This window comes from Crocuta crocuta, unplaced genomic scaffold (genome assembly GCF_008692635.1).
Source record: "Crocuta crocuta isolate KB4526 unplaced genomic scaffold, BGI_CrCroc_1.0 scaffold826, whole genome shotgun sequence".
In the NCBI taxonomy this organism is placed as follows: domain Eukaryota; kingdom Metazoa; phylum Chordata; class Mammalia; order Carnivora; family Hyaenidae; genus Crocuta; species Crocuta crocuta.
The window spans coordinates 213,404-238,423 of NW_027529474.1; the positions used below are offsets into that span (position 1 = coordinate 213,404).

General features: G+C 51.4%; 1 protein-coding gene across 1 annotated transcript in view; it reads right to left on the reverse strand.

The window, feature by feature from the left end:
* Positions 1-16,889: 16,889 nt before the first annotated feature.
* KCNK5 (potassium two pore domain channel subfamily K member 5) overlaps positions 16,890-25,020 on the reverse strand; it is a 37,476-nt gene continuing 29,345 nt past the window's right edge. Inside the window, exons 2-5 of the mRNA XM_077760791.1 lie at positions 23,613-23,724; positions 22,324-22,490; positions 21,885-22,053; positions 16,890-19,318 (exon numbers count right to left, since the gene is read on the reverse strand). Of these exons, the coding sequence (XP_077616917.1) occupies positions 18,453-19,318; positions 21,885-22,053; positions 22,324-22,490; positions 23,613-23,724 (1,314 nt within the window). The 3' untranslated portion in view covers positions 16,890-18,452. The remainder of the gene's footprint in view (positions 19,319-21,884; positions 22,054-22,323; positions 22,491-23,612; positions 23,725-25,020) is intronic.

The window sequence follows — 25,020 nt, forward strand, 5'->3', positions numbered from 1 at the left end:
ATCACTGACATACAACACCCAGTGCTCATCCCAACAAGTGCCCTCCTCAATGCCCCTCATCCATTTAGCCCATCCCGTACCCGCCTCCCCTCCAGCAACCCTCAGTTTGTTCTCTGTATTTAAGAGGCTCTTGTGGTTTGCCTCCCTTTCTGTTTTTATCTTATTTTTCCACCCCTTCCCTTATGTTCATCTGTTTTGTTTCTTAAATTCCATCTATGAGTGAAATCATATGGTATTTGGCTTTCTCTGATTGGCTTATTTTACTTAGCATAATACCCTCTAGCTCATCCATGTTGTTGCAAATGGCAAGACTTCATTCTTTCTAATTGCCTGGTGGTACTCCATTGCATATATATACCACATCTTCTTTATTCATTCATCAGTTGATGGACATTTGGGCTCTTTCCATACTTTGGCTATTGTTGATAGTGCTGCTATAAACATTGGGGGGTTTGTACCCCTTCGAATCATCATTTTTTGTATCCTTTGGATAAATACCTAGTAGGCAGTTGCTGGGTTGTAGGGTAGTTCTATTTTTAATTTTTTTTTAAAATGTTTTATTTATTTCTAGGAGAGAGAGAGAGACAGCGTGAGCAGGGGAGGGTCAGAGAGAGAGGGAGTCAGAGACTGAAACATATTTTTAATTTTTTGAGGAACTTCCATACTGTTTTCCAGAGTGGCTGCACCAGTGTGCATTCCCACCAGCAGTGCAAGAGGCTTCCCCTTTCTCCGCATCCTTGCCAACATCAGTTGTCTCTTGTGCTGTTGATTTTAGTCATTCTAACATGTGTGAGGTGGTATCTCATTGTGGTTTTGATTTGTATTTCCCTGATGATGAGTCATGTTGAGCATCTTTTCATCAGACACACCTGTCTTGACTTCCAGAGCACAGAGAGGAGAGAGCAGGCCTTGGCATCTTCCGGGGATGTGTTCCATTGCCCTTGTTTGGGGCTCCATGCTGGGGAGGGCCAAGGGGTGGCCAGGAAGGGACCCCATATGGGGTTCAGTTCTGGTAATGTTTAGAAAACACCCTTCTGGGGGCACCTGGGTGGCTCAGTCAGTTAAGCATCCGACTTGGTTCAGGTCATGATCTCACGGTTTGTGGGTTCAAGCCCACATCAGGCTCTGTGCTGACAGCTCAGAGCCTTGAGCCTGCTTTGGATTCTGTATCTCCTTCTTTCTCTCTCCCCTTCCCCTGCTCATGCGCTGTCTCTGTCTCTTTAAAATGTTTAAAAAAAATTTTTTTTAAACACCTTTCTGTCACTTGCATGATCTTCGTCACTTTCTGTCTTTGAAAGGGGCCACTCCAATTCATTTATAAACATAGAACACAGAGTCTGTGCCCCAGAAGTAACCCTGTCCAAATAAAAGATGGAAGGAAAGGAAGTCATGAGCGATCTGGGGATGCAGAGAATCTGTGAAGTCATCCTTTCTAGGACTCCGTAAACTCAGGACCCGTTGTCTTCCTTGCAGCTCTATTGGGCTGGAGGCCGGAGAATCAAAAGTCGACATCTCTAACGGCAGGAGCACAGAGTGGCAAGATCGCCCATCTCCCAGCCAGGTCACATCTCCAGTGACGGGAAGCTCACTTTCTTTCAAAGCTTCCTTTGCCTTCGCCAGATGCCTCTGCGGGGGGAGGGAGGGGACTTGGCCTGGGAGACTGCGGGTTCCCTGCCCTCCGCCTGGTCAATAGCAGACGCTGGCAAAGAAGATGGGGCGCTGGAGCTTTCAGTCCATTTTACACGGAATTCCAGAGCCTTCCCGGCTGCCTCTGGGAACTCCTCCTGGGCAAACAGATTTCCCAGATGAGTGGCCCCATTGTGCTCTTGGATGGCGCCAGGGAGGTGAGGGTGGTGAGCTGAGGAGGCTGTATTCTGAGCCACAGTGTGATGAAGGTACATCTGGCCTCGGCGCTGCGTGGTCCCATCGACAGGCCTGGGGTGGCACCTCCCTGCTTTGGCATTTCCCACACTGGATTGTGGTGCAGCCAGGCTTCCTGTGCAGGTCTGGCCGGTCCTGAGCCCTGGGGGGGCAAGGGGTGGAGTATAAGCCTTTAGGGCCACTGTCGGTGGGCAAACAAGGTGTTTATTCAGTGAAGGCGAAAGGGGAGGTCCAGGGATGAAGCTGCTGGGTCCTCGGCCCTTCTCTCCTGCCTTCCCCTCCCCATGCCACACACACTCAAAGCGCTGCCCCAGGGACAGAGGCCAGGCACACACACTCAGACGTCAGCACCACAGCCTCCATGGATACACAGGACAGACACACACATACACACGTACACCATACAACAAGGGGACAGGTGTGGACAAGGCAATGCTTTTCTGATATAACCTTCCTAAACACACACACACACACACACACACACACACACACAAACATAAACACAGCCTTTGTGTTTTAAAGGGGTGACTCTGGTCCAAGGGAGTCACAGCAGCTGCCAATGTCAAAATGGAGGAGAACTGGCCTGGAGAGGGAAGGAGGGGGTAGCTGGCGGCAGGCACGGGTCATGTAGGCTGTGGTCGCCTGGTCTGTGGCATAGCACCTCTGAGGTAAACAGACTAGGCTTTGATCTTGAATGCTGTCCCAGGAGGCTGAGATCCGCCTCCCTGGACTAAGGATCCAGGCTCTGGGGCCCCATGCAGAGACAGAGCAGGACAGTGGACAGATGGACAGATGGACCCCTGGAGGGAATCTGAGGTCCCCTTAGTCCTTGCTCCTCAAAGTGTAATTCATGGACAGCAAGGGGACAGGAGAGCCTCTCAGAAATGCACGGTCTTTTGGGTCGAACCCAGACGCACTGAATCAGAGCCTGGTTATCGATTTACGTATTCAGGCTCTGGAGGCACTTCTCTAGGAGCTTCCTGGGCCATGGATGAGAGCTTGGATGACAACATCATCTCAGTGGACTTCACCGGAGTCTGGAAGTCACCTTGTAGAGTCGGCCCAGCCGTTTCCCAGGCGCCAGGCCATGCCTGCGTGTGTGGCCTCCCGGATGGATTCAGTCCCTCACCTCACAAGTGTTTGTGTAGCACCACGCTACGGGTGGGAGAGACAATAATAAGCAGAAAACAGACCTGGTCCCTGCCCTCTTGGAGTCTCCAGGCTAGTGGGACCGATAAGCTTTCCTGAAGTGTCACTTGAGCTGCATCTGAAGAGGTTACTTTGGTGAAAAGGGGAGAGAAGCATCTTCCAGGCAGAGGGAACAGCACAAGCAAAGGCCCTGAGGTAAGACGGAACATGGCTGGTGGTAGTTAGGACACATTTAGGCCGAGATTAAAAAGACACCGGTCTCCACAATAGACGGACATAAAGAAGAAACAGTTTCCTTTCTCTCTCAGGTGAAAGTCTATGTAGACTGTCTACTACAGATCAGTGTGGATGGAGGGCAGAGAGCGACAAGGCCACATATCAGATGACGCTGAGTGTAGAAGTCTCCGGGAAGCCAGAGCTCCCTGGTACCTGCCGCACCCATCCATTAATAGGCTTCAGAAAATCCTAGAATGCCAGAAATGGAAAGAACGTCGGGCTTCGTCTATGCCAATGCTTTGAACCTGGCTTCGAGCCTCAGTTCCATCACAGATTAACTGTAACTGTGACCTTGGGTCAGGACTTTCTCATCTGAAACGTACTACAGGTGTGCTCCGGGAAGTGACACTGCTTTGCCCAGGCTGGGAGCAGCTTGTGTGAGACTCCAGTGAGGAATTAGGAATTAGTTAGGACACATTTAGGCTGATATTAAAAATGAGACCCTAAAATAGACCCACTTAAGCAACAGTTTCCTTTCTCTCTCAGGTAAAAGTCTGAGCAGTTGGTACAGAGTTAGTAGGGCAGCTCCGTCAATGGTGATGGATAGGCAGGTATCTTCCGCCTTTTTGCTCTGCCATGTCAACATATAGCTTCATAGGATCCAAAATGGAGGCTGCGGCTCCTGTCATCACATCTGGGTCCTCCTTCCTTTTAGAGGCGCCATCTAGATGTTGCACCCAGCCCTTCTGCCCATATCTCATTGGCCAGAACTGAGTTTTGTGGCCACACCCAGCCACAGGAGAGTCTGGGAAATGAAGTCTGCAGCTGGCCAGTGTGTGCCCAGTTGAAAATTCTCTTAACGATGTGAAAATGGGAGAATGGTGTGGGGCGGCCACAGAAGGTGACACAGAGTCTGAAGGTACTGTTGGAGTCAGGGCACCCAACCAAGTGTCTCCAAGAGTCACTTCTTGGCTCTGAGCTGCCCTGACCCCCTCCACTGAGCTCACCAGGGCCAGGCTCTGTCCTGCCTCACGATCTGCCCCCATTCCTACGAACTTCAGGAAGCTGACGCAGCCTGTGGAGGCTTTGGTAGTATAGCGCTATGGTCATAGAGATGGCCCCAGCTCTTGTGGCCCCACATTACACCACACCCTGTGTCTCAGGAGGTTTTTTGGTAGGCTGGTGGGACAGGCTCAGGAAGAGGTAGGCTTCCACTGCTCACACTTGTTAGAGGCTTCTGTCCTCAGACTGGTGGGAGAGTCGGGTCTGGGGTGGGGAGTGGGCTGGCTGTGCTCTCATTACCTGCTTCTGAGCCAGGACTAGGGGTGGTCCTAAAAGCCAGGTAAACAGTTGGCGGCAGCAGCTGGAGTGGCTGAGGAGCACTTTCCCACCAGACTGTCTGACCCTGAGAAGGCCAAAGCCAACACCAATGATTCCTGGGGCCGCGTCCCACCCACTGCTTGGGCTACTCATCACAGCCAGCTGCTGGCAGTGGCTCCCTTTCTGGGCCTCTGCTCTCCGCTCTTGTTTTCTTGGAGAGGAGCTAGGGAGTGAGTGTGAAGGAGGGGTTGTAGAGATCAGGGTTTCTCACCCTCGGCACTGTTTGGGGCTGGATAATTCTTTGTCATGGGGGCTCCCCTGTGCATCGAGTGATGTTTAGCAACATCCCCGGTCTCTCCCCACCAGGTATCAGTACCGTCAACCCCTCCCCAGTTGCCAGATGTTTCCTGGGGGAGCAGGGGAAATCAACCCTGGCGGAGAGGCACTGGTAAAGATTGAAAGTGTCCTCATTCACTGAAGGGAAAAACCAAGGATGGGTGGAGAAAAGGAGGGGAGAGAAGAATGGGGTGGGGGGAGGAAAAGAGAGAAATAGGCGGAGAGAGAAAAAAGAAGGAAGAAGAAATACTAAGATTGAGAAAATGAGTTTAAAAACAAGAAAAGAAAAGAAAGGAAAAGAAAAGAAAAGAAAGGAAAAGAAAAGAAAAGAAAAGAAAAGAAAAGAAAAGAAAAGAAAGGAAAGGAAAAGAAAAGAAAAGAGGGGCGCCTCGGTGGCTCAGCCGATTAAGCGTCTGACTTGTGATTTCGGCTCAGGTCATGATCTCACAGTTTGTGAGTTCGAGCCCAACACCAGGCTCTGTGCTGACAGTGCAGAGGGTGCTTGGGATTCTCTGTCCCTTCACTCTCTCTCCGCCCCTCTCCCGTACACTCTCTCTCCCTCAAAACAAATAAATATACTTAAGAAAAGAGAGAGAAAAGAAATAAAAGGAGCAAAAGAGAGAAGCAGGTGTAGAGGGCCAGGCCCTGGAAGGCAGGGAGGGAAAGCAGGCCCCAAAGATTGTGCCAGAGCCTGGCGATGTAGCGGGACCATGCAGGAGCTGGCTTGGGGCACAGGGGCCATCTCAGAACTCTCACATCAAGGTCAAAATCAAGGCCTTGGTACCCTACTCCCTAATTGCCAGGCTGCAGAACAGAGCTTTTAGGGGTCAAGCTTCTCCCGGGTCTCTGGTCATACTGCTTTCTTAGTGGGGTTGGAGTTTGGATGTAGGATCGCCTCAAAGTTTCTCTAAACCTCAATTTCACCTCCAGAGAATGAGCCATTGCTGGTGAGAAAGCATGGAGGACACCTGCTTTTTATGTCTGTTCTCTCCTAGAGCCCCACTGAGATGATCACCATAAGGCATCACCCACAAGGACAAGAAGATTGGAGCTGGACAGTGGGCAGCAAAATTCCAGAAGCTGAAAAGGGATGGATAGTTACTTAGCCCGGTAGAAGCTGCACCCTCACCGCCTGGAGTGGGGAACCAAAGGAGGGCCAGGATGGAAACAAGAAGCTGCTTTGAGCCGCAAGTGCCTCGAACAGCTCAGCACTTGGCCACATGAGATCCCTCAGAAAGGGGGTGCAGCTGGGGCTGAAGAGGACTGGCTGGAAGGTCAAGGAGCAGTGAGAACCCCAGGTCTTCTCCTGCCTCTTGCATAGCCGGACTCTGCCTTCCCCACTTAGGCAGAAAACGGGCTTGCTTACCATCGGGGAAGTTTACACAGCTGAGGCAGGGAATTAAGTGCAGCCCTGAACATGGAGGGAGCAGTAAGTTCCCAGATGCCCTTCCCCACTCAGCATCAGAACATTGGAAACACGTGTGTAGATCCTGGCACATTCTGGAGAATTCTCTTTTGGGCCATTGGCCTCAGAGAAAAACCCTGCAGATACTGACATTTAGCGGGGGGTTGGGGGGGGCAGGGGGTTCTCAGCGAAAAGTTCAGCTTGCCACCACGTCCACTGATGCAAGCCCTGCTCATACAATCAGAGATCCAGTCTTAAATATGGACAGACAACAGGGGGGCCCTGCATCATGGAAGAGAGGCATCGCCATGAAAAAGGAAACCAAAAGAAGCAAACAAAAAAGCATAACACAGAGATGATGCAAAAATCAGAATCCTATTTTGTCTCTCTGAGATAGTAGTCTTCGCAATAAGAAAAATGCTGTAACCTTTGAAACAAGAATAGGATGCTATAAAAAAGTAACATTCGCAGAATAAAAAATAGCTCTTGAAAATTAAAAATATGACAGCAACCTACGTGCATCTTTGCTAAAAATATTTAACCTGAATCTCACCATGACCTTACTTCTAGTCTCCGGTAAATAGCGGGGGTAGAGGGAAGAGGTAAATGATGTTGCGAGGAAACAGACAAATCCAGAATGTAGGACATTCTGTAAGACTTGCCCTTAAAGACTCTTAAAATGTGTGTTGTAGAAGAAACAAAAAGATAGAGAAACTATCATAGATTTTAGAAAGACTAAGGAGACCAAACAGCCAAATAAAACTACATAGTATCTAAGTTCAAATAGACTAGCTATAAAAGAAAATGTGAACATGATGGGGGGAAACCTGGATATGGACAGGATATTAAAGATATTATGGAATGGTTGTTTATTTTCTTAGGTCTGAAAACAGTAGTGTGATTGCGTAGCAGAATGCTTTTAATTTTAGGATAGGCAGGATAAAGTGTTTAAAAATTAAGTGTAATATGGACTGCAAATTTATTTCAAATGGCTCTACCAAAATAGGTAGGTCATAGAGAGATATAAAATAACAACATTCAGTCTATTCTTGTACATCTAATACAGTAGCTACTAGCCACATGGGGCTACAAAGTGCTTATCATCTGAATTGAGATGCCCTGTGACTATGAAGTACACACTGGATTTCAAAGACTTAGCACAAAAAAAGAATGTATAATATCTTAATAATAATAATAATAATAATTTTTTTTAGAGAAAGGGAGAGCAGGGGATGGGCATAGAGAAAGCAAGAGAAAAGGAGAAAGCATGGAGCCCGATGTGGGACCCTGAGATCATGACCTGAGCTGAAATCAAGAGTTGGACACTTAACTGACTAAACCACCCAGGCAGTCCCACAATTCTTTTATTAAATAATAATTTTTTGTTTTTAATTTTAATAAATAAATTTATTATTTTAATAAGTTNTATTTTAATAAATAATAATTTTTTGTTTTTAATTTTAATAAATAAATTTATTATTTTAATAAGTTATAAATGATTTTAATGAATAATAAATAATTACTTATTAAGATATATTTTGAAATAAATAAAATATTAAAGTTAACTTACCTGTTTCTTTTTACCTTTTAATGTGGCTACTAGAAAGTTTAAAATTGCATATGTGGCTCATGTTACATGTCTATTAAACAGCCCTGATCTAAATGTCAGGAAAAGAATGTTAACTATATTACTTTTTTTAACTTTTCTGCATATTTGCAATTGTCTTTTTTTATTTAAAAAATATTTTTTAATGTTTATTTATTTTTGAGAGACAGAGTGTGAGCGGGAGAGGGGCAGAGAGAGAGGGAAACACAGATTCCGAAGCAGGCTCCAGGCTCTGAGCTGTCAACACAGAGCTCGACACAGGGCTCCAACTCACAAGTGGTGAGATCATGACCTGAGCTGAAGTCAGATGCTCAACTGACTGAGCCACCCAGGCACCCCTGCAACTGTTTAAATAGAAAGTTAGAAAGAAAAAGATAAACAATAAAAATAAAGTAGAAGTCTTTCTTTTTAATGAGTAAAAGTATTGAAGATAAAAGTTGGAAATCCTTTGGAAGGTTGGACAAGAAGACAAAAAGTAAAGGTTAGAACACCAGAGAACCAACCCGAGAGTCCTAACTCAAAAATACAGTACATAATAAGCACAGAAAGGAGCCAAATGGTGTGAGCTTCTAGACTGAATGGAATCCTGAGGGCCTGATGCAGTGAACTACAGAACATACAAACCAGTGCACTTGTAGGTATAAAGAGATTATTAAAAATTTCCAAGGTGAAAAAACAGCAACAATAAAGCAGGTCTCATACAAACACCGAGGAATTAGGATTTCACAGAACTTCTCTACAACCACACAGGAAGCTAGAAAACAAAGGGAAAAAAATCTCAGAATTCTGAAGGAAACCATTTCCAACCTAGGGTTAGATACCCAGCCAAGCTATCAGTCAAGTTGAAGGTAGAATAAAGATATGTTTAGACACACAAGATCTCAAACATTTTACCTCCTTTGTACCATTTCTCAGAAAGCTACTGTAGGAAGTGCTCCATCAAATTAGGAAGTAAACAAAGAAAGACGGAAGGCATCGGATCCAGGGGGAAAAAAGGGGGCTGCAATGCAGGAAGGGGGCAAAGGAAATCCCCAGTGAGGGGTGAAGGGACACTTGGGAAGCTAGCTCTGTAGCAGGCCAGCAGAGCACCCAAGGGCAGAAGGATGTTTGGTTCTGAAAGAAATTCACCAAGAAATAAACAGGACTGATCAACCATCCCAGGAGGAGTTTGACATTGTAGCAGGGAGTTTGGAAATTAACCTAGTAACAGGAACATGCAAAATGAAGCAAACAAACAAAACCCATGAAAAACCAAATGGATGCAGGAAAGAAAGAGTATCCAAGTACATTAGGTAGGATTTGCATAGTCATAATGACACGAACACAGAATTGGGGGTCAACCATAAATTGAAATCTCACTATGGTAAGAGGATAGGGAAGAAGTATGTGTGTTGGGGGGTAGAATGGAGCTAATCTGCCTCTTTACCAGTAGGGAGATAATCATTGCTAAAGTAGGATAACAAACAAAAAATAATAATGGGGTACAAAAATAATTAGATGTTATTTAGAGAAGTGAAAGAAAAATGAGAAATAGTTGAGAAGTCTCAAAGAGGCTGCCTCTGGGGGCTGGGGATGGGGAAGGGTGAGGCAGGCAATTGCTGTTTCCCGTTACCGTCTGGGTAGTATTATTTGACTTTTTGAAAGTATTTATGTATATATACATATCACCTTGCTAAAAATAAAAACTGAATTAAAAGATAAAAAGAAAACCCAGGTCATCCAGGGCAGGGCACGTGAATGCCCAGAACTGAGGGTCATTCCAGGTGTCACTGCCTGGCAGCTGCCTACGTCAGCAACTCCGGACATGGCTGGAGGAGCTTTTTTGGAGAAACATTATCCTGCCTACCCCCATGACTCATAGATTCCCATTGTTTCCACCCCCCTCTGCCATTCTCCCACAGTGGGGATGTGTGCGCTGATGCGGTGGGCGGGGACAGAAGACTTTCTTGTGCTCTTTGTTCATGCGCGTCCCACCCCCATCCCCAGGGGTACAGGCTTCCTTGCCAGGGACCAGGTGTTAGGCATGGGGCCCTGGGTGCCAAGAAGGAGAAAAAACAACCTTAAAATACCCGTGTGCCTTCCCATTGCGGAAATTCAGAATCACGTGTTTGAGCAAGACCTAGGAAGTCAACTTGCCAACGTCTGTAAGAAGTCAACACCGAGCCTTTCCCTGAGCACTCTGAGTGACGGGGAGCTCAGTGCCTTAGCAGGACAATGTGGGGGCTTGCGACCAAAGTGAGGGGAACACAGGGTCTTTAGTGCTCATTGGCTTTCGCATGGGATGTTCAAGGCCCGTAACATTGATCAGGGCCCATTCGTTATGAAAGGTGGGCTCCACATAAGGATACAGCTCTCAAGGCCTGTCCAGTCCCTTGTCTCTGCCTCTCTTACTATGTGTCTTCTGTCTCTTCCTGCTTCTCTCTGTCCACCTTCTTCCTCTGGTCCACACATGACAACAAATGTCTGCTACCACTCCCAAGCCTCCATGACCTCAGGACTCTGCTCCCCATAACTCACTGGCTCAGTCTCTCAACACCCTAATTTCAGTGCCTAGCGAGCTCATCTCATTGGTCCATGTTGGTTCAGGTTTCCTCTCCTGGTCCAATCAGCTTTGCCAATGTGGGTCACATGGTTCACAGCTAGGAAGCAATGGTCTGAGGGGCCCCAGGGGGATACCGATGACTCTCCATGAGCTGTGCTCTCTCTGAAACCCGTCGTGCCTGCTCCTTTCCAGGGTAGGCAAACCTCATCGCCTCCCATCCCACCCAGTCCACACAGCTAGTCCAGATGCAGGTCAGTGCAACAGTGTGCTGGTAAGTGTTGACTATCTGGCTCTCTGCGGAGGAGAGAGCCCTAATTTGTAGTGTCTGTACATTTCCATGGTGTAGATACTCCCATTATGGCTGATATAAAAAGAATTAATGTTTGTTTATTTTTGAGAGAGAGAAAGAGAGAGTAGGCAGGGGAGGGCCAGAAAGAGGGAGACACAGAACTCAAGGTAGGCTCCAGGCTCCGAGCTGTCAGCATAGAGCCCTGTGCGGGGCTTGAACTCACGAACTGCAAGATCGTGACCTGAGCCAAAGTCAGATGCTTAACCACTATAGGGCTGATTTTTTTTTTTTTAAGTTGTCCAATGTTTGTTTATTTTGAGAGAGAAAGAGAGACAGAGCACGAGCAGGGGAGGAGCAGAGAGAGAGGGAGACACAGTATTTGAAGCAGGCTCTAGGCTCTGAGCTGTCAGCACAGAGTCCGATGGGAGGCTTGAACTCACAAACTGCCAAACCATGACCTGAGCTGAAGTCGGACACTTAACCGACTGAGCCACCCAGGTGCCCCCATTATGGCTGATGTTAAGCTACCAACACGATGTCACAAAACATGAAATTGAGGAGAGAAACACGGTAGCAATACCATTATATAATAGTCCTACCACATACCTACAAATACACAAATATCCTCCAAAGCATGAATAATAGTAGCATGTAACCAGGAAAGGATGAGTTTTGTTCTTCATATAATTTGTGTTTTATGTAATTTAATTTTTTATTTTTTAATACAATCAGCTTGTACAATTTCTGAAAGTGTAACCATTGGCTCTCATGAGCTAGTACAACAGCCTCCAGGACCCCGGGCCAGAACTTTCGTCTGGAGTGAACAACTGAGGGTGAGAATCTGAGCGGATGAAGAGACAGCAGGAGCAGCAGAGCTGACTGCCTGGCAGGTAATTATCTATTCCTCATTTTCCTTCCTCCTGCCCTCAACCAACATCAGGTGTTTTAGGTAACCTAAGAGAGACGCCACAAATACAGGTCATTTGAATTGAATGGACTGTCATGTCAACACCCGAGACAGAGCTGCTCAGCTGGCCAGAACTGCAGGTGAAGGAATCAAAGAATGAGGAGGAAGTTTCCCATAACTGGAGGTAAACACAGATTTCAATGCAGAGTGAAAACACAGGCAGGGATTCATTGGCAAGGGCTGCCAGAAACACAGAGGGACCTGACCTCTGAGGTCTCCAGCCAGGTGTTTCCAGAACCTGGGTATTTCCAAGGTTTTACCCCCGACCTTGTGATTCAGAATCTCCCAGGCAGAGCCCAGGAATTCCCTGGTGCTTTTTGCAGGCAAGCAGGCTGGTGTGGTAGTTGATAGCGCAGGCTAGGGGTCCTCAGGTTGGAACTTAGGCTATGCGTCTGGCTGTGTGACTTTGGGGAAGTTATGTAACTGCTCTGAGCCTCAGCTTCCAAATGCAGAGAATGTTGTGGGGATTAAATGAGAGCATGCGCATAAAGTGTCCTGGTCAGTGCCTGTATGTGGTAAGGATCCCAAAAATGGCAGATGTGGCTATTTAGGTCACACGGCTAGATGGTAGCAGACCCCAGGCGTCCCGGTACTGTTTAAACATAGCAGAGAGGATATAAACATAGCCAGAGACCCCAAAATAGAAGGTGCTTTGATATCCTGAAAGTAAAAAATCTTTGATCTTAGGTTAGGAATTACAAAACCTGAGGGCATCTGGTCTTAGCTGTGCCACTTCCTCAAAAGAGTTTGAGATTCAGGGTAGCAGAGATTATCTGTACCCCCCGCCCCGTCCCAAACCCTCTGCCCACTTTCGGGGTCAGCGCAGCCCCACGCACACTGCCCAAGTGCTTCCTCAGTGTGCCTTGGTGCCTCTCTGCGTTTCCACCTCAGAGCTTTCTCTAAAGCCTGGCAGAAAGTTGCTTAGCTCAGGGCAAGCCCACCCTGTGTCCCCGTTATCTATTGCTGTGTAACAAACCACCCCAGAACCTAGAGGCGTAAAATAACACCAATCATTCATTTGCTCATGATTCTGTAGTTTGGGAGGATGGCTGGGCTCTGTTCCAAAATGGTCTCAGCTGGGGCTGGAATGTCCAAGATGGCGCCTCAGCTGGGCAGATTCTCTGTCCCTGTGGCTTCTCCACATGGCGAGTTTGGGTCTTCACAGCACGGGTCTCCAGGTCATTGGATTTCTAACATTTCAGCTGGCCTCCCCAAGAGCACAAAGTGGAAGCTGCCGGGCCTCTAAACATGTAGGTTCGGAAAGCTCGAAAGGTCATTCCACAGTACTCTATTCATCAAAACTGTCCCGGCCACACGCAAAAGGAATGGACTCCACCTCTTGCTGGGGGAGTGGCAAGGTCACTTTGCCAACCAGTATGTGGGATGGGAGGCACTGCCCTGACCATCTTTGGACAGTGCAGTCGGCCACATCCAGCCTGTATGGGAGGAAGGTGGGGGTTAATGCCCCCGAGGTCATCCTCAAGCAACGGGGGCGGGAATTAGTGGATACATGCAGGTCTCCTGTCTTTCAGAGGGACAGTTCTGAGGTGTATGGGACAGATTTTTCAGGAGATCCCAGCAGAACTGAACCCCGATTTCCCACAGGGGAACTAGCTCAAACAATGCCCTCTTTATTGCCTTTCACTCTTTCCCTATCTTCATCTCCCCTCCCTTTCTACTTCCTCCGGCCGTCTCCCAGTTCTGCTCTTAGGCCTTGCTCTCCTGGGAAACCAAACCAAGACACTCAGTTTCCTCACTTGAAAAAAGTCCCTTAAATCGGGCTGTAAAAATATTGCACCTGGCTTCAAGGCTGTTGAGTAATCCCACAGGCACCCATGTGAAAGGGCTTTGTAAACTAGGCAGCTGGCAACCGAGGTGAGGGGTCACTGTGAGCAGAGGCATTCCCCCAGGAAGCACAGGGACTTGGGGGCTGCTGGGGCAGAAGGCCCAGTCCCCCGGGTCATCAGCGGGTGGTGGCTGGGGCTGTGGTGGGGATGACGAGGTGTGAGGGCAGAGAGGTGTGGGAAAATGCAAAAGGAGGGTGTGGGCAAATAAGGGGTGTCGCGTCCCCATCCTGCGTGCCAGGCTGAGGTGACCTGGCAGAGGTGAGTGACTCACGGGGCCACCACAGCCTGGGACAAAGTCCCTCAAGATCATCCGCCGACGTGCTGAGACTTGCCCTTGTGGGATAAGACCTGCCTCCTGGTTTGGCTTCTATCCCAGGAAGAGGGACTGAATTTACCACTGGGAGGGTCCGGGACCCTGGTTCATTCACCCTCCTTTCAGTAAACACCAGGAAAACAGCCCTTCTTTGTGCTGGGTCTTGCGGTAAGGATCCAGAGGGGTACAAGCCACTCTTGGCTGTCTCTGGGCTCCCCGTCAGGGGCCGGGTGTGGGAGGCCAGGAGACAGGCAACTGGAACTGCATCGAAGCAGCCCTGAGAGAGGGCTTGTGAGAGAGGTGCTCTGGGCACAGAGGAAAAGCATCTGAGCCAGAACCAAGAAGGGGGGCAGGTAACTGCAAAACTCTTCCTGGAGAAACTGATGTCCACCTTTAATCCACCAGACCTTAGGACTCAGCCGGGAGAGAGGAAAGGCATATTCTCAAAACCGCGTGGACAGAGACGGAGCGGCCTGGCTCATCTGAGAAAATTTTCTATGGCTGAGTCCAAGAGAGGTGGGGGTGGTTGGAGGAGAAGTCTGGAGAGAGAGGAGGTGCCCGAAGGAGCAACAGGAGCCCTGAGGAGTTTAACGCAGGACAAAAAGGGGGTCAGATTTGAGTTCAGGGCTCTCCCTGCTGGGTGCAGTGCCGGCCAGGCAGAAGAGAGTCTGTATTAGAGGCGAGATGAAAAGAGCCTTGAGAGATACGGACAGGACATCAGTACCAAGCACAGGCCATGAAAAACTGCCAAAAATGAGAACACAGGGAATGAGCCTATGAGCTTCATGAAAGCAAGGGATGGGAGGGTGGGTTGTCCATTTTATACACTGTAGTTTTCTATGTGTCTGGTACAGAGCCTGGTACACAGTAGGTGCTCAATAAACACTCGCCGACAGATGAATGGTGAGTCCAGGCAATGCAGGTGGAGAGCACAGTGCCTGTTCACTGTTAGGACAGGAGGGCTTCTAGGATTCAGCAGGAGAAGGCCAGGGGTTGGGGCTGCTGGGAGTGGGCCCACTGAGTGGGAGGGTCTGCCTCAGAACCCCATGGACTTCCAGGGTTGAACAGTGCACCCCCTGAACCTACTGGTCTCTTTATCGGGGTCTCGCTGACCCAGGTTATGAATCTGGTGTCAACAAGGGGATTTACCCAGCAGGATCTTCTCCCAAGGCTCCCCAGCCACCTCTTCTGGCTTCCATCCACCACAGTGACGGGGTGACAGGAGACCTCACCACGCTCTCATCCCCACGACGTGGCACCCTGACTCTGCTCTTGATCCCTCAGCAACTTGGGGCCTCCCAAGCCCCACCCCCCTGCACCAGCTGTTGTCACCTTTCTGTTTCTAGCCCTTTTACTCAGAAAGCTCCTGACTAATCTTAGCCACAGTGGCCCAAGACCACACCTCCACCCCAGGCTCCCACTTGTGCTTGTTTGTGCGACGCTGAGCTGGGCAAATGGGGCCAAATAGCCTGTGCCACGGGGATGCTCCAAGGTATATAAAGGTAGTGCTTAGCGTGATGGAAGTGTTACCTTGAAGCTGAGTGGTGTTAAGCAAAGCCAGAGAATCTTGGACCTGTTGGGAAGGGGTGGGGCAGTGCAGGGAAGGAGAGGGAGAGAGGTGGAGGGATGTTTTGGCAGAGGTAGGAATGGTATCAAGTAGTTCTAGAATCGGTGGTATTGTAAACACGTATGACCCTTTGTGAGTGCATCCGTGCCTTCATGAAAAATGTGGCTCGCCCTGAAATCACAGAACTTTACATTTTTCCCAACAGACACAAACTTTTTTTTCTTTTTTAATGTTTATTTTTGAGAGACAGAGCATGAGCAGGGGAGGGGCGGAGAAAGAGGGAGACAGAATCTGAAGCAGGCTCCAGGCTCTGGGCTGTCAGCATAGAGCTGGATGCGGGGCTCAAACCCACGAACCGTGAGATCATGACCTGAGCCGAAGTTGGACGCTCAACCAACTGAGCCACCCAGGTGCTCTGACACAAACTTTTAACTAACGCCCTGTGCTGTGCTGGTTTAGGGGACCCCAGAACCGTAGAAGCCTGGCAGACCCTTTATTTAGATGGGTGCAGACATGCCCAGCTGAGCCCGGTCAGTTCTTGCTTCATGTTCTTTCCAGCCCTCGGTGCCCACCCCTCGAACTCCAGCCTGGACCCAGCATCCTGAGAGGAGCCCTTTCAGGGGACGTCAATCACCACAAAAGCACAGGCTGGCTTCCTCCTCCCATTGTGGTGGCTGGGGACCAGACCAGGAGCGTGGTCACATGGGTTTGAATCCAGGCTCACCATCTACTAAGATCTTGCCCAAGTTACCTCTCTGTGCCTGTTTCCTCGCTGGTAAAACGGGGATGTACACCTACCACATGGGGCTGCCGTGCCATCAAAGGAGCTCATTCGCAGAAGAGGGACATAAAGCATGGAGAACAGTGCCTGGCTTGCTGCTGACGATTTGCCAAGCTCCCCCCACCTCTCTCCCCTGGCTCCTGACTCCTTCCTGGTTCTAGGATGCTTTTGGCAATCCTCATTCAGACCTAGTAAGTGTCACTTCCTCCAAGAAGCCTGTCCTGACTACCTCCATCTTAAGTAGCCTGCCCCTCCCCCACCTCACCTCTTTTCTTTCTCTCCCTTCCAGACCACTCTGCCAAGTCAATGAAACCCTCCCACTGTCTCAGTTCACTGGGCCCCCAATCCTCCCAGACTGCCCCCACACCTTGCCCCCCCCCAGCACCCTCTCCCACCCCACCCCCAACACAGCACACACAAGAATGGCCTGTCCATCTCAGGTTTTCTTGTAAAAAGGTTAAAATAAATTACATTTGACATCACTGCCAGTATGTACATACAGTGTGATTCCACGACAGCCACGGACACCCCAGCAAGGTGGGGCAAGGACACGAAGATGAACTCCTCAAGACATTCACAGGAACACCCAAGGCAGCTCCTTCTCACCCAGCTGCCCAGCCAGCACAGCCCTGGGTCACAGGGTGAATGCGGGTGTGGACATGCNGTCAAGGGCAATCACTGGCCTCCTGGCTGGCGTCAGTCACCTGTGATGGATGCCTCTCCCCAAATGTGCTGCCCACGTGCTTATGGGTGCCTTGGCGCCCACCCTGCGTGGGGACTCTTGACAGCATGACCTTGGCTGAGGTCACCGAGAAAGGCCCAGGTGAGTTGTGGGTTGGAGCGTGGACGTATAACATCCCAAATGTTGGGACCCTGCTCTCTCCCCGCCTCTCCCCTCTGGCTCTGAAGGTGCTCCCACAACAGGTGCCAAGTACATGAAAACAGCAGTTTATTGAAACACAACAGAATACGCAGGACAGAGGGCCGGCCCCCGGGCCTGCATCACGGGGAACTCTGCCGGCCCTCACCAGGGACAGCCTGGACAGTTTCACATTATCTTTTGCCCCCCCCGCCCCACGCCCTGTCCCCAATCCTTTCTCCCTTAAACACACCCACACACATGCATACACAAATGATAAACCGTGGCTGCAGGCAGGAGCCAATTCACATATCTGGCCATTCCCTCTTGTAAGCCAAGAGGGACTTGCCCTGCCCCCGCCCCGCCCCTAACCGCGAGGGCCAGGAGGGCCAGGGAGCCGTGAGGTCCTTGTTCTGGGCACAGGGATTGAGGAGCCAACCAGACGGGGAGGCTGGGGACAGGAGGGGCCAGAGCTGAGCTTACTCCTGCAGCCCCCGGCTACTGCCACCCTCTCCCTACAACGTTCCCAGGGAGGGAGAAAGCCAATGCCCGCCATTGCTTGGCCAAAGGGTGCTGCCTCAGGGAACTGGGCCCTGGGGCAGCTCGGTCCAAGCAAAGCAACCAGAAGGATGAGGAGCCTGGGCCACACTCAGAGCTTGCTCCGGGGCCCCTGTATCAGAGGAGTGTTTCAGCACCTACCCCATATCTCCTCTCTCCCTTCCCCTGGGTGCCTCTTCCCTCGTAAGGTTTGTGGTAGAGGCCTGACAGGCAGAGGAGGGCCTGGGGGATGGCCACACAGGTGCCCCATGCAGGGCCCCGCTACTGCTGAGGAGCTGAGATGCCCAGCACCCCCCCACATCACAACTGTCCCTCCTTCAAAGGCAGGACCCAGGTCTCACAATGCCCTCCCCCGCCTCCTTCTGAAATACCTAGCTCACCGCTGGGCACACAGGAGCTCATTAATACTGGGGAACTCAAACGGCCGAGGCCCCCAGCCTAAGAGAACCGTGTGACATTTTCAACCGAATGACGCACGCGAAGTCCCATGCAGGTGCAGGCCTCCTTGATTGAGGGTGACCTGCCAGCCCACACAGGTCTCTGAACCATCAAATATACTAGCCATGCTCAGGACAGACGCCTCCCACTGCCAGGGTGCCCATTCAACCGGAGAACAGAGGCCCTGTCCTGGGCACAAGCTGTGTTTGACCAGTAGCATCGAGCTGGAGGGGACAGAAGGTGAGGAAGGCCCCTGGCCCCCCACTCCCAGTTTCAGGGCTGCCCCCCACCAGAGGCCAGAGGTCCCAGCCACAGTAGAACGCCCTAGGATGAGGGGAATGGAAGCCATCGAAGGTGGGGTGGGGAGCCGGCCCTGCCTCACGTGCCTCTGGGGCAGTCTGACTTATTGTACTCGTTCATAAGCTGTTCGTAAGGCACGGACAGTTCAGACTCAGTGCTGGTGAAGGTGGACTCGTCGGACGAGGGGAACTCGCCCAGGTTCAGGGGCACCTTGGCCTCAGCCCCCTCCTGGGGCCTCTCCTCCCCCGCCAGGTTGTCCTCTATTGAGGACTTGGACGTCTCTTCGTCTGAGAGGCCAGCTTCCTCATTGGTAAAGGTGATGCTGACATTCTGGAAGATAAGTGGATGGTAGTCCTGGGCATCCCATGGCTCCCCCTCCTCGCTGATTCGGTCCAACTGGTTAATGAACACCTCAGGGGTCAGAGAGCCACCCTTGGGGGGCACCGCCCCAGCCTCCTCGCTGATGGGCCTCGACACATGGCCTTTGTTACTTAGTGTCTGAGATACCTCTTCCAAGCTGGGCACCCGGTTCTTGGAGTAAACGACCAGGGGGGCCAGGGAGGTGGGGAGGGCTGGCAGCCCACCTCCCTGAGGCCCCAGCCCCGCTGCTGGGACCCTCTCCCCAGTCCCGCTCGTCTTCATTCCCTTCTTCCCTATCTGCTTGATGAGGTCATTGTAGGTCTCCTCCTTTTTGGACAGAAAGCTGAAGATGTTGACATCTTTGGACGCCGTGCTCCCAGCCATCTGTAGGGCCTTCTTGGAGTGTGGAGAGCTCTCAAAGGACTCCTTCCTCCTCCGCCGCCGTTTCTTGATGGCCTTGTGGACCTCGACAAACATGCTCACCTTCCAGTTGACAAAGAGGGACAGCCAGGCCAGCCCCAGGTAGATCCAGAGCTCCACAAAGTAGCGGTACAGGGCATGGTAGTTGGCGCTGGGGTTCACACCTGCGGACAGGATAGGAAGCCCAGAGGGTCAGAAGAGGGTCCGCAGGCACCTGGAGGCATATTTAGGCCAAAGCCACATTCCCTGAGAGCAGGCACAGCATCAGAACCCAGAACAGGATGCACAGTGAGAGGAAGGACTAGAAACTGGACTGTCCCATCATCCTGATGGTTCAGTCACTCACGTCCCCATCTTAGTCGCCAGCCTGCCTGAGCCTCAGTTCAACTGTCAAAAGTCAGGAGAGTGGTTCCCTAGGGCAAGGGAGGTTCAAAGACCAAGGTGCTGGGGAGGCTATGAACGCAGCCAACATACAGATCAGGAGACAGTCCATGAAGGTCTGCCGCTCGATGATTCACTGTGCCCCACGTAGCGGTTCTGTACACTTCTGTTAAAACCAGGGTGGGAATGGGGCCCCTGGGTGGCTTAGTTGGTGAAGCTTCTGACTTTCGCTTGGGTCATGATCTCGCGGTTCGTGGGTTCGAGCCCCGCGTCGGGCTCTGTGCTGACTGCCGGCTCAGAGCCTGGAGCCTGTTTCAGTCTGTGACTCCCTCTCTCTCTGACCCTACCCTGCTCACGCTGTCTCTCTCTCTCTCTCCTAGAAATAAATAAAAATATGAAGAAAAAAAAAAAAACAAAAAACCAGGGTGGGAATTAAGGGAGACAGCAGCTGGCATCTTCACTGCTGGGGATGGACTCATGGTTCCATATGCATGGCGCTGGGGGGTGCGCCCAGAGGTCCGTGTGCACTGGCCCCAGCAGGGACTGTTCTGGGCGGCCTTGATCCCCCTTCAGTGGGGTCTGGCTGCCCCCTGACTTCCGGTTTCTGCCCTCCTCAGGCTGGCTCTTCCCGTGGTCTGGAAGGCTCTGCGCACTCCACATCCTCCTCCCCCGAGGCCAGGATCCTGACACCTGCTTCCCCGAGTCCTCCCCGATCACCTACACAGCTCTGTTTGAGCTCCTACAGTCCAGGATCATCTGCGATTTCTCAACTTTATGCCTCTAAGCACATTGATCTGTATTATTATATATCCTTCCCCCCGCCCCCACCTTCACCTTCCAATTAGGAACGTGGAAAAGGGACTAGGGGAAGCAGGCTTCCTCCAGAGAGGGGCTCCCGCAGGGCAAGGCCTATACCACCCTCATCAAGCCAGGTCCCCGAAGACAGGTGCTGTCTGCCTGGCAGATAAGAGGTGTTTTTGAGAGATGCTATAAACCTTGCTCAGGGCTCTCAGTCACAAGCAGGGTATGATGACAACCAGGGCGCATGTTAACATAGTTGGGTCCTACCCTCAGCAACACACATCTGATTTTCTACCACCCCGTTAGGGAAGGGCTATTTTTTTTTTTAAAAATTATTTTAATGTTTATTTATTTTTGAGAGAAAGAGAGAGGCAGAGTGTGAGCAGGGGAGGGGCAGGGAGAGAGGGAGACACAGAATCCGAAGCAGGTTCCAGGCTCCAAGCTGTCAGCACAGAGCCCGATGCGGGGCTGGAACTCATGAGCCGTGAGATCATGACCTGAGCTGAAGTCAGATGCTTAACCAACTGAGCCACCCAGGTGCCCCAATGCTATCTTTTTTCAAATCAATTTTACAGATGAGGAAACTGAGGCAGACGTTTGGAGTCTTGCTGAGAAAGGATGATTAAATACACTCTACTTCCCCAGGACAAAGGCTTCTCTTCCCTGTCCAGGGTCCCTTACACAATGGCAGGGCTGTGCCTGTTTAAATTTATCTGCCAAGACAGCAGGCCCTGACCTGGCCAGGNCCACATCAGCATTCTGAGTCTCCCTTTACAATGAGGCAGAAGGGTAAGTGACCTGCTCCTGCCCTCTAGGAAGGGAGCAGGGGAGACCAGAGGCCCCTGGAGCAAAGGCTGGGGTCAGCTGGGCAGGGCAGCAGGCATCGGGGGAACAAACACTGGGTCAGTGAAGACAAACGGGCAAGAAGGTGAAGGGCCAAGATGCTGTGCAGGCCACAGGCACAAGTCCATGAGAGGCTGGAGCCAAAGGATTTTATCACCTGCCTGGATTAAGTAGGGGAGGAGTGGGCGGGGAATGTTCCAGCCCCAGGGGGTGGGGCAGCTTAGGAGAAGGCCTCTCTTGTCTTTAAACTGCCTGTGGCAAGAGCAAAGTTTCGGGCCTGTGAGCCAAGCTTCGAGAACAGCTACCTCCGCTCCTCTGACAGATGAAGCAGGCAGCCCGGTAACAGGAAGGGGGTTCCTGGCTTGGCTCTGGGGCTTTCTGGGTCCCAGGCACAAACCCTGCAGGGGGAAGGCCCTACTCAGAGCCCCTAGTGAACCTAAGCCTAGGAGACAGGGGAGAACACAGGGAGAGAAAGCAGCAAAACCCAGGACCCAAGAAAGAAAAGGGAACAGAAGAGGCTTCTGCATTTACTCCTCTTGCATCAGACAGGGAGGGATAAGGACCCCTTGGTGAGGAGTCGGGGGTTGCCCAGGACACTGAACACCTACTGGGGCCCCAGTAAAAATCAGCTGAATTGCAGGTGGAGGATAAGCAGAGAAAGAGAAGGCAGAGGGGCAGAAGCAAGGGGAGAAGGGCAGGACTCACCGGCCACAAAGTCGCCGAAGCCGATGGTGGAGATGGTGATGAAGGAGTAGTAGAGGCCCTCGATGTAGTCCCACTCCTCGGTCACCATGAACACGAAGGGCGGGATCACCAGGTGGACCAGGACGCCCCACACAATGAAGATGGCTGTGCAAGTGATCTGCGCCTTCCGCTGTCGGGGTGGTGGGGAGACCGAGTCAGACCGCGGTGGGGATGGGGAAGGCCAGCAGGGGCGCCCAGGAGGCCAGGGAGCAGGCTCACCACCCAGGGAAGGGCGCTCCCTGCTCCCTGCCTCACTCACTCACAGGACAGGGGTCCCTGCGACTGCCCTCTTGCCATCCGCCCTGGTACCTCTGCTTATTCTCGGTCTTTCCCACCCTCCCGTCTGTCCCCTGACAGGGTCCCCCCAGTGCTGCCCGGCACCCAGGGTGCGGAGACATACCAGGCTCACGCCTCTCCTGGTGAGGAACTGGCCCAGCCTCTTGGCACGTCCCCCGAAGAACTTGCCCAGGGCGCTGATCCACGTCAGGCAGAGCGGCACCCCGAAGAGACCATAGAAGACACAGAAGAGGCGCCCAGCAGGGGTCTTGGGGGCCACATTGCCGTAGCCTGAGGAAGGAGAGGAGAGTGAGGCACAGAGAGCCACAGCAGGGGTGGCGGACCCAGACCCAGCATGGCCCCGGCCTCCATCACGTACCCACACCCACGTTCTCTAAGATCACTTGATATTGATCTAACTAACATCAGTACTTGAGACATGAAACTTCACTTGATCACACTATGGTCATGATCATTTACAGAGCGAGTGTGATAGCATGGGCTGTGTCTCCTCCATCAGACTGGGGGCTCCCTGGTGGACAAAGCCTTCACCATCAGCAAGCTTCCACTAGTCCATGTGGCACCACTGTGCGTGGTAGACGGTCTGTAAAGATGGCCATTCTTAATCCTGGCCTCCCCCCCTTCCCGTGCAAGCCTGTGCTGCCGCTCACGTTGGAATCCCCTCCCTGGAATCGGTGTCTGGCTCGACCAGAGAATGCAGTGCAGGTGACACCTGGCAGGCTGTTTCTAAGAGGCCCCCTTACTTCTCCCCGTGACGTCCTACCTTAGTGCTCACTCTGGGGATTCTCCTTCTCGGAACCCCGCTGCCACACTGTGAGCTGCCCAAGCCAGTGCATTTGCATCCCCAGCCGTGCTCTCAGCCAAAAGCCATGTCAACTATCAAATGTGTGATGGACGAAGCCGTCCTAGATGTCTGGCCAGTAGTGCTTTTGGCTGAGTCCAGCCTCATGAGGATTGCCTCCGCCATTACAGATCTCAAGCAAGAGCCAACCAGCTGAATCCAGGCAACCCATAGAATGGCAAAAGATAGTAACTTGTGTTTAAGCCACTGACTTGTGTGGTTATGCAGCCACAGATAATCAGAATACCCAGCCTGGTGAGCAGGCATGGGCTGGGTTTGTGCAGCGAGCAACCTGTTCAACCTCCTGCATGGACCTGGCTATCGGGCTATGTCATTTCTGCTCCAAGAGCCTAGGTGAGGACTCCTGGAAAACAATCTCCCAAGCAAGGCCCATCACCAAGGACTGCCTAATTCCCCAGGAAACCTAAATCCCCAGGAAAGTGTGAAAAAGAACACAATGCAACAAGGCCACGGGACCAGAACTGGACTCTTATGAGGTTCCATGGAGGAGGGCATGGCAGTGGCTACCTTGAAGGTTCCAGAAGACTTACCAATGGTAGTGATGACCGTGGCTGCAAAAATCATTGCATTGGGCCAATTCCAGTTGTTGAAGGTCTGATTCCCTGTAATGGCCACGCCCTGTCCTGCGGCATCAGATACTACCTAAAAAGAAACACAGAGTGACGTTTATACTTTCTAAGTGACAGCACTATACATAATTCCATAGGCATTCGTAATCATCACAATAATAAGGTGGCAGTTACTGTCTCCAGTTTATAGATAGCAACATTTTATAGAGGATCAGAGAGGTTAAGTGATGTGCCCATGATCACACAGCTTGTCAAGCAATCTGTCTCTAAAGTCCTTTCTCTCACTGAGCCAGTGCTTCTCAAACCTACTGGCATGCACCAGCATCATCTGGAGAGTTTCTGAAATACAGACTACTGGGTCCCACCTCCAGGGTTTGGTTCAGTGGGTCTGGGAAGGGGGCCTGAGAATCTGCACTTCAAATGAGTTTCCAGGGGATGCTGGTGCTAGTGGTCCAGAGTCCACACTCAGAGAGCTACTATACTAGACTACTCTGCCTCAAAGAAGGCACATGTGACTCAGACACACAGGAGGATGCCTAGGCCCCATCAGCCCTCCACAGCCCTCCACAGAGAAGTATACCTGGAAGGGACCCCCTATCCCCTTCACCCCAGCTCAGTGCTCTCATGGATCTGCCTTCTCAGGGTGTACAAATCAGCTGGCCTCCCTTTCCTCATCCTTGGGATTCTACCCTCTGCCCCTACAGACTCCCCGTTCCTTCCCCTCCCCGGCTCCCTCTCTCTGCCCCGGACTGAGCAATCTCAAAGTCTGGGCCAGGACAGATCAGAGGTGGTGTGCACATTTCCAGGCGACACAAAATCCTGCTACCAGTCCCTGCAGGGCTCCCAGCTACTGTGGGCAGCAGGTGAGACGCCCCCTGGGGAAGTCCACCAGCGGCCCCAGAAGAAGTCTTCTCTATTCTGGGAACACTAATCGCTGCCAAACCTGTTCTGACCTGACCAGAGACTGCCTCTAGGCCCGCCTTCAGTCCTGCCACCACCAACCCCAACTTGCAGATGACGGGGTGTGGGTGGACCCTAGAAGGAGGCTCTCAACAAGGGCCCAGGATTTAAATGGGGGAGGGGGTTCCAGTTCTGCCCCCAAGGAGGGCCCCCCAATCCAGAGACTGGGAACTCAGCCAAATTCCCCATAAAGCTCAAGCCTGGGACTGAGGGAAGACAGAAAAAGAGCGAGGCAGACGGAAAGCCCAGAGCTGTAACCCACCGCAGTGTGACTGAAGTTTGATGGGAAACAAGGGAGGGGCCGGGGTTGTTGAGAAGGAATGAGCAGTCTGGAGCAGCAGCAGGCCCGTGTAAACGGATCTGCCGATTCCATAAAGAATTTTCCATGATGACATGCTCGTCTGACAGG